Here is a 10,152-nt window from a genome sequence, read left to right as displayed (position 1 = left end):
AAAAAAAAAAAAAAAAAAAAAAAGAAAAGAAAAAAGAAAGAAAGAAAGAAAAAGAAAAAAAATCATTAGAAATTAATTTTCGGGAAACTGTCTAGGAAGGTAATGGATTTTTGACCAGCTAACTTAGAACCTGTTGAAGTCATTATTACCTTTGTCTATGCCAAGCCACTGGAATGAATAAATTGATATTTTGTTAAGTTCTTATATCAAATATAAAATCATAGTATATCATGATCCCTTGTAATTAGAGCATGGACTTAGAAGTCAAAAACTTTAATAACAACCACAACAAAATGTTGATTGACTTAGCAAGGTAATGCCAAATCAGTTTACTGATTTGCAAAATAGAGCCACCATTTTCTGCTATGAATACTTCTGGGGCTTTTAAAGGGTAAAGTTTCTGAAGAAATCCGTTAGGAAGCTAAAAGTTATAAAACTGATCTGATAAAAACCATACATTTGCAATCATGATGGAAAAGGGTCAAATAACTGTTCAAGGAGATGATAGCAAGGGAAACAAAAGAAGAAAAACAACAACAACAAAAGAAAAGAAAGATATTCTACTAACCTTGAGGAAGCTGAAGCACTCCAGTGCTTATGCCTGAGACCAAATCACCCAACACATACTCCTTGAATTTATATGCTGGCAACCATTTAGTTATGGGCAGAAACATATAAATGATATTTCTTATTTTTTTAGGAGTACAGCTGTGAATATAAAGACAGAAACAAAGTTATAAATAAGGAATATCTCTGCAGAGTTCACAGTGTGACATTTTCTCTTCCTCATATCCATGAGTGAGAAAGAAACATTCACAACTGATGATTCAAGGTGTTGCTAAATAGGGTCAGAGTCAGCAGTGGGGGAAAAGACAGAGTGGCCTGGACATTCTGGGAGACAGAGGGAAGAGGTGGATATTTCAGCAGTGGGTGGAGAATTAGAAAGTGGGTCATTTGGGTAAAACTTGACACAAAAGTAAGGCATCGTAAAAGTAAAATAAACATGGTGACATCCATGATGAAGCCCAAGTTCCATCCTATGTCTAACACTGAACTGCTGTGGCTGGCTTTGCACATCAGGAGTGCTCACAATTCACTCTCCCTTCACTTCACGGTGGAACCATACAATAAAGGGAGCAGATTGGAACACAACGTACGTGAATGCCTGTTTCAGTTTATCACCAATGGAATCCGAAACCTTGTCCTTCTTGTGTAGTCTTTCCTGGAGGACTGGATGACTAAAGATGGGCCTTTCCACATAGTACCTCTGGGTTGCTGCAAGGATTTCATTTTCTTCAGCATGATCCATAGTACTCCAAAATTATTTATTAACAGCAGGAGACAAGCATTTCTTGAGAGTCACTAAGGAAGAAAATTAAACCTTCATGTCAGATGCCAAAGTCCTACTGCTCCTAAGCATCTCTTCCTCACAGTATTCCTAAGTTCTGAGGACTTCTTAGACATCCAGGGCACCCAACACATTATCCTGTATACAGTAGGCACTAATAAGTAGAATAAAGTCATAATCAATACAAACATAAACGTGATTTATTTCCTCCCAAAGCAACAAGTGTACTTTCAACAAAAGCTCATCCTAAGTTCAGTGGCTAATGCTGTCTCTAGTTCATATTAAGGGGAACTGTAAGTCAGGCCAACGCTGGCCATCTGTTTATGTCAAGTAAACAGAATGGAGAGTAAGACTGCACTTAAATTGATACCCAATTTCCAGAAGGTGTATCAGCTTCCTTTCCCAATTCCATGCTTATATTTGATTACTCCTCAAATTATTCTATGGTTCAGACTGGATGTTCATGTCTCCATGATGGAAGTCCCTGTGAGGTCACAAATAAAAACTTTAGCACATTAGTATAATGTTGTTTTAAAGGTGATAATATTGTCAAGTGTTAGACTATTAGAATGGTTGATATTTTTTCCTTGCTACATAGTGAATATCTCTTATTTGAATAAAATAAATAATTGAGGAATAAAAATCTAACATATTTGTGTACCTGGAGACACATATAAGAATATTCACATGGTTTCATGACAGTAAACAATTGGTAAAAACCCAAATGTCTACTTGTATACAATAAAAAATATATTTTGGTGTATTCATAAATTGAACTCTATGCAGTTGTTAAAAGAAAGAAAATAAATCTATACATCATTATCAATAAATCTCAAAAACTTAATTTTGGAGCTGGGGTTTTGGCTCAGTGGTACAGTGCTTACCTTGCATGTATGAGGCACCACATTAAAAAAATAAACAAAATAAAGTTATTGTGTCCATCTACAACTAAAAAAAATATTTTCAATAAAAATGTAAGGTACAATAGATATATAGAGGATGCAATTACAATAAAAAACTTACAAAGAAAAAGTGTATGTTGTTATAGCAGTATATATATTTTATATATATATATATATATATATGTGTGTGTGTGTGTGTGTGTGTGTGTGTGTAAAAGTACAAAAGTACAAAAGCATTTGTGACAATGGTAAACAGTAAGACCAGATGGTGTTACTTCTGGAGAGAAGGGGAATGAGACTAGGGAGGGATAGTCAGAGAGCTCCGACTAACTGTTATTGACAATGTTCAGATTATAAAAAGAACTGGCATAATTAGAGCAAACATAAGATTTTATTGTGGTGAGTGGTAAGTAAACTGTTGTTTGCTACATGATTCTTTGTGCCTATCTTAACCGTTGAACTATATATTAATAATAAAAAGCACACAACCCTTGGGCTGGGGTTGTGGCTCAGTGGTAAAGCACTTGCCTAGCCATGTGTGAGGCACTGGGTTCTATCCTTAGCACCACATAAAAATAAATAAAACAAAGGTATTATGTCTATTAAAAAAAAAGTTGCACAACCCAATATTCCCAGCAGAAGGAAGTCAAAAGCAGAGGAGCCGGGGCGAACAAATGCATGGTTAGTTTTGGGTGGCGCCTATGGCATTGGGTCACTAATGTCAATGAAACTTCCTCATGGTGAAAAGTCAGGTTTTCACCAAAGTGAAACCAGTCTTGTGCAACTGGCCACAAAGCAGAATGCAAAATAAATGCATATGTCCAAAAAGACTGAAAATTCAAGAGCCTCAAATAAAATTATATGCTAAAAGCCAATGTGACCAAGTACCACCAAGAATGGTATTTAAATGCTGTGGTTTGAATGTTTCTGTCATCTCTAAAATTTGTGTTGAAACTTAATTGCCTATGCAATGAAGATGTGTGGCCTATAGGGGGGATTGAGCCAGAAGGACTTGGCCCTCATAAACGGGATTAGGTGGCCTTATAAAAGAGCCTGATGGAGGGATCCTGTCCCTTTTTGTCCCTTCTGTCAGGTGAGGACACAGTGTCCCTCCCCTCCAGGTGATGCAGCAGTAAGGTGCCATCTTGGAGGTGGAGAGACTGGGCCCTCATCGGTGGGCAACTTGATCTTGGACTTCCTGGCCTCTGGAGCTGTGAGAAATAAATTTATATTGTTTATAAATGACTCAAGTCTTGGCATTTTGTTTTACCAGCATAAACGAGCCAAGGCAGGAATGACAGTCTGGGGAAGAAGGACTTTGCATCAGAATCTGATAAAGATTATACATTTTTTGTTTTAGATTAGCAAGACTGGGTGGACACCCGTCATCTGACTTTTATGGCCACTCCTAGGAACCATTTTAATACACTGAAATACAGCAGCAGAAATAAATATTAGACATCCTTATTTTTATTGTCAAGAGTTCTTTAGCTAGCCCCAACATCAGGAATCTCTCATTTACACCCATTAATCTGAAGAGTACTTGCCACCCCTGTTTTTCTCCTAGAACCTTAAACTTCATTTCATTTCATTAACCGGAACAATTATATATATATATATATATTTTTTTAATTTAATTTTATTTTATTATTTTATTTTTTTTTAAAGTTCCCAAGAAATTCAGATGACCAGGAAGACAGGCACTTGACACTTAAAATGCTGGCTTTCAACTGTGGCTAGACTGGACTCTCCTCAGACACTAAAACACTAGAGCCAGGTTCCACACACGACCTGTTCATTAGACAGCCTTTAGGAGGCAAGGCCCAGGCATTGTTTCTTAAAGCATCCTGACATGATTCTAGTGAGGAATCTAAATGGAGAACCGTCAGTTTATAACCTAAGAGAGACAGAGAAACAGATATGAAAGAGACAAGAAAATCACAAAGCAGCATTTGAAAACAAAAGCAAATGACAGATTTTAGGAAATTAATAATGAATCAGTGACACAATTAAAGCCAGATTAGATTATTTTTAAAAAAACTTTATAATATATGACATAATAGAGTAATGCAACATAAAATAATAAATATGGTAAAAATAGTAAACGTACTGAGAAGTCCATGAAATCAGTTTTGAAGAGGAATTTTAAACATAGGGGCATGCTGTAGCAGTAAAAATGTTTCTCTGAATCTGCTATTTTCACTGAGGGCATTGGTTCTCAGTCCTGGTTGCACAGTGGAGTGATGTGGGCAGATTTAACTACTATTGATGCCTACCTCTACAGGCAGGGATTCTGTCTTACTTGGTCTGAAAAGCAGGCAGAGATTCAAAGTTTAAAAAGTTCTCAGGTGATGCTACTGTGCACCCAAGGTTCTAAATTAGTGACTTAGGAGATGGCAAAATAAAAACTCATACCTATCCACCCAGCTATCAACCCTACCAAACAAACAAAAAGGAAAAATATAAATACAATGTAAATAGTGTACAATGCATTGTATCAGTATCTTTACTTGTGTGTTTTTGAAATATTTAATACAAAATTACAAAGAGGAATTATTTAGCTTGGGTTTCTCAAGCAAGTCTTGCTTCTGTACTTACGTTCTCACATAAAAAGGGAATTCTATATAGATGGGCAGTTCACTGTCTCCTGAGTCTGAGGCAAATGCAGCCTTAATTGAAGGCCATTTCATTCAGAGAAAATCTCAATGCAATTTAGATCTCAAACATTAGATGGAATCAGGAAAGCATTAGGACATATTTTCTCCATAGGGTTCAGAGAAAGTACATGATGTTTGGTAGAATTTGCATGTTAGATAAGCAACATATTTTTTAGTATAAATATGTACCAAATATTACATGTGACATAAAAATTTATTCTTTGTTTACCTCAACTTTAACTGGGTATTCTGTATTTTTCTTTGCTAAATCTGGCAACCATAACTCCTATAGATTAGAAAGAGACACAGTAAAGAGAGATTTCTCAAATATTTCTGAGGTTCTACAACCCTAGCTATAATCTGTGTCCTCCTAGAGAGATCTGTTTCACAGCTCAGAATGTCTCAACTGGGAAAGAAAAGAAGAGGATGTAATAGTAAAACATCCTGTTCTCATATTATGAAATCTCCTTGTTGGTTCTGCTTATTTTCATCAACAATGATTAAATAATTAAAGCCATAAAGGCTATCAATAACCACCACCTTATCAGAAGCAGAGAGGCAAAGAAATTAAGAGACATGGCAGATAATGAGCTTCCAGTATATTAATTAAAAGGATGAGATCACTAAGTTGCAAAACTACACAAATCCTTATATGAGGAAAGTCACTTCTAACATGGTCTAAAGGGACAATTCTGGAGGTGCTCAAGCAAAAATACTAATGAGGCAAACTGACTGAGGGGTTAAGTCCCATTTTTCACAGCCATGAAAGAAGGGATTTAAAAATAATTTATAACATCTGTCATTCTGGGTGTTTAGATCTGAAAATATCCTTGGAGATCATCCCATTTCACTCTACCACTTAGTATGTAAGAAAATGGACTCATCTGCACTCACTTGAGAGTAAGTGACTTATCCAGAAATAGTCTCAAAACACAAACTCTATTCCCTCTTCAAAGTATGCATCAAAAAAATTTTTAAGAAAGACTCTAACTTTATTTATTTATTATGTGGTGCTGAGGATCAAACCCAGTGCCTTACCTGTGCTAGGCAAGTACTCTACCACTGAACTATAACCCCAGGCCATATGTATCAAATTTTAAAGGCAAAGATATTTACAAATAAAAGTTGTGTTAAAAATGGTAGTAACATTTTTTAACTTCAAACTAAGAGACAGAATTCATTGCTTTGCAATAATAGAACTTCTCCCTGGTTTTGTGGAAGATGCTCCACACTGAATGAGATGGTTGGAGTTCTAAACCACTTTGAGCTCTCTACAGTGTCATGCTGTGATCAACTAGACCTGGTCTTCCCAAGTCTGGTAGCATGTCAGAATCAACCAGACGGAGGTTAAAGATTTCTAGGTCTGACTTAGTAATTCTGGAATCCGTATTTTTTTAAAGCTCATGTAGTGAGTACAATGCACAACCTGTTGGGAAAACAGATTGAGGTCCCTGAGGAAAGAACTTCTGGTACAGTTCATTGCTGTACAGTGTCTTAAAAATGCTTGTTGAGTGAATATGGAAAAATAACTTGCCTCTCTGGGTTTTAGTTTTCTCATCTTTATTTACTTACTTTTAAATCACTTTATTGAGATATGGTTGACATTAAAAAAAATCTACACAGTTAATGAAAACAACTGATAAGTTTAGAGATAAGTACACACCCATGAAACCATCTCCATTTTTAAAAAACTTTACAATATGTGGCATGTGCATATCCATGATCTCCAAAAGTTTTATTATTTTGTGATAAGAACACTTAACATAAAATCTACCTTCTCAGTAAAATTTTATGTGTACAATGCAGCACTGTTAACTGCAGGTACTAAGTGGTACAAACCTTTAGGATTTACTCTTTCTAAAGGGAAATTTTGACTAATGCTTCCCCATCATCCGGTCCCCTTTCTACTGGCAAACACCATTCTACTCTCTACTTTTATGTTTCCACTTCTATGTTTCATGGTCTTTAAATAAGGTTTCTAGTGACAAGATTCTGAGAAGAGAATTTTGCAAATTTGTCAAAATACCACTTAAATCTCTTTGTGCTTAAACTAGCCAGCATGGATTCTGTAGTCTGAAACTAAGAACCCTCACCTATACAGTAATGCTTTTCATTGTTAAAAGTTTCAAAACTATTTGTCTCTGTGGATTGTAGGTACTTAAAGAAAGTGAGTCTCATGGCATCCATCCATCTTTTCCGAGTAGCCAATTTATGTATTTAAAACTTGAATAATGCACGTTAGCCTTTTAATTTCAAATAGGCAAGCACATGTCAAGTTTACTATCTTTCACAGATCTTCCCCATGGGTATTGGCATGAACAATTAACAAAAATAAATGTTATTTGTTAAGAAGTTGTTTTTTATACTGCCTAGAGCAACAAACTTAAACTTTTAAAATAAGTATACAGCATATAGCAAAGGCCTTATTAATTATAATCCAGGGTGGGGGAGATTTTCACTTGTGACTTTATCAGCTGATTTCTGAAAGCAATAGGAGAAACTGCTTTCTCTTTGTACTTCTGAGAATATATTATCTGATTGCCCCTATTAACAAACATTAATTATAGTGGCCCAATATGTAGGAAGAGCAAAAGGCCTTAAAATCTGTGCAAGCTGCTCTTGAATAGAGCCTATAAGCTCTGCGAGGGAAGGACTCTTATTCTTGAGCACAGAGCACACAGCTGACCTGTAGCAGCTCCCAGGCATGGCTGACTGAATATTCTCAGTGTATTTGGACTTCAGAGGCCAAAGTTGCCAGAGCATTTAGCCTCATGCTGTGCCCAGCCTTTCCCCCTCTTCTACGTATATCCTCTTACCTTACCTTAAATTCCTCTGCCAAATGGTGCCTAGCTTAGTATCCAGAAAGGCAACACCATATGCTGGGTTTGGGGTTTAGAAGGATTGTGTTTGGAGGCAGGAATTGGCACCCTACTACAGTGTGTTGTAGACAAGCTTTTATCCCTTGGTTTCCTTATCTGGGAGGCTGGGCTATGGAATCACTTCATAGTAGTTAGCTTATTGTTGCTATGACCATAATACCACCTCTCCCCAGCTCTAGTTCCATTCTTCTAAATAAATCACTTTCTTAAAATCATTTTTGTCATAAGTTATTATGGTAGGTTTATTTTTAACTCTAAACCAGTATTTCTTTAAAAAAAAAAAAAAAGAGAGAGAGAGAAAGAATTTGGTGTTTATGGTGTCCTATGGTTTAGATGTGGTGTTCCCCTTCAAAGCTCACATGTAAGATAATGCCAGAAATTTCAGAGGAGAAATGATTGGTTTTAAGAGTTTAACCCAATTAGTGAATTAATCCTCTGATAGGGATTAGCTAAGTGGTAACTGAAGTGGTGGGAGTGTAGCTGGAGGAGGCCGGCATTGGGACATGGCTTGGGGTATATATCTGTATCTGGCAAATGTAGTCACTCTCTCTCTCAGCTTTCTGATCACCATGTAAGCTGCTTCCCTTCACCACACTCTTCCACCATGATGTCCTGTCTCACCTTGAGACCAGAGGAATGGAGCCTTCTGTCTATGGATTGAGACCTCTGAAACTGTGAGCCCCCAAATAAACTTTTCCTACTCTACAGTTGTTCTGGTTGGGCCCTTTCATCATAGTGGTGAAAGGCTGACTAAGGGTGGGATTTGTGTGGGATTGTTCCATATATTTAGCATCTCTATTCTTGACATTAAATACAATAGCACCCCCACCCCACCACTATGGTACATTTCTAAAGCTTTAATAGACGTACTGGGTGGTTTCTTTGTTTCCTATCATTCCTGGCATAGTCTCTACAGCTTTGTCATTTAGCTATGCATTCTGCAAGGTTTCAAAAACTGTATCTTTTAGTCTTTCCAAGAAATTATTATTATTTTGAGTTAGTGTCTTGCTGTGTTGCTCAGGATAGTCATGAAATAAATTATTTTATTATAAATAAAATCAAGGGCTGGGGATATAGCTCAGTTGGTAGAGTGCTTGCTTTGCATGCACAAGGCCCTGGGTTCAATCCCCAGCACCACCACCCAAAACAACAACAACAACAAACAAAAACAGTCAAAAAAATAAATAAGTAAAATAATATAAAAATTTTCTTGATTCTTTTGTATTCTGATTCTTTTTTAATAGCATTCTGTTTTTATTGTATGTAAATAATATCTTTTTAATCACTTTAAGGGTACTCAGATTTTTAAAAACTGATTTTTCTTTTCCCTAAATTTCTCTTATCTAGTGATAGTAATTGTTTATCTCGATTTTTCATGTTCCTTAATATAATATAACATAATCAGGTTCTTATTTGTATATTTTCTTTGTAAGTCAAGGATTTCATTCTGGCTCATTTGTTTCACTTTCCTCAACTCCATGGTCTTGTATGTATGTGTGTCTAGGACAGGGTTCTTCTTTGAACAAAATGGAGATCAGAAAGCTTTGTGTACCAGAGTGGGCTTTGTTGGTGGTTTAATTTATTTTAGGGTGAGGAGGCAAGAACCAGCCTCTTCAGACCAGGGCTCACCATCTTTCCAAATGCCAAGAAGAAAATGCTTTATGGTTGGCCTTCCATATTTGTTGGTTCTACATCCATAATCAACCAAACACAGATCAAATGTCTTTGGAAAAAAAATTGTGCCTGTCCTGAACATGTCCAGACTTTTATTCTCATCATTAGTCCCTAAACAATATATGATAATAACTATTTACAAAGCATTTACAATGCATTAGATATTTTAAGTACTATAGAGCTTAGTTAAAGCATTTGGGAGGATTGTGTAGGCTGTATGCAAATACTATGCCATTTTATATAAGGGGTTTTGGTATCCATTGGGGGAGGTTGGAACCAATCCTCATGGATATCAAAGCACAACCATATCCTACAGTCAATAATCAGAAACCCTTGTTCACTATAACTAATGCAGAAAGACTCTCCATTCACCTCTCTGCCTTCAGACCTGGCTGGTTGTGCATGTCCTCTGCCTCTGCCAATTCCAAGTTCACCACTTCTCTGGGTTTTTTTTTTTTTTTTTTTAGAAGATCAAAAAAAATTGATAAATAAGAAAATAATAAAGACCATTGCAACCCCATGGTCTTTCTTATTTACTTATTTATTTTAATTTTTAAATTGGTTCTAATTAGTTACCCATGGTCTTTCTTGCACTAATTCTTTTTTTTTTTTAAAAAGAGAGAATTTTTTTAATATTTATTTTTTATTTTCCGGCGGACACAACATCTTTTTTTTTTTTTTTTTTTTTTTAA

General features: G+C 35.9%; 1 protein-coding gene and 1 non-coding gene across 2 annotated transcripts in view; one reads left to right on the top strand and one right to left on the bottom strand.

Annotated features, from left to right (window-relative positions):
* Positions 1 to 10,152, bottom strand: part of Slc26a5 (solute carrier family 26 member 5) — a 55,680-nt gene that overhangs the window by 33,040 nt on the left and 12,488 nt on the right. The window contains exons 3-4 of the mRNA XM_015488376.2: positions 1,158 to 1,362; positions 569 to 708 (exon numbers count right to left, since the gene is read on the bottom strand). Of these exons, the coding sequence (XP_015343862.1) occupies positions 569 to 708; positions 1,158 to 1,309 (292 nt within the window). The 5' untranslated portion in view covers positions 1,310 to 1,362. The remainder of the gene's footprint in view (positions 1 to 568; positions 709 to 1,157; positions 1,363 to 10,152) is intronic.
* Trnaa-ugc lies at positions 8,854 to 8,926 on the top strand. Its single transcript has one exon. It is a non-coding gene; the product is annotated as a tRNA-Ala (tRNA).

Source organism: Marmota marmota, unplaced genomic scaffold (assembly GCF_001458135.2).
Source record: "Marmota marmota marmota unplaced genomic scaffold, marMar, whole genome shotgun sequence".
NCBI lineage: Eukaryota > Metazoa > Chordata > Mammalia > Rodentia > Sciuridae > Marmota > Marmota marmota.
This window is presented reverse-complemented; position numbering and strand designations above follow the sequence as displayed.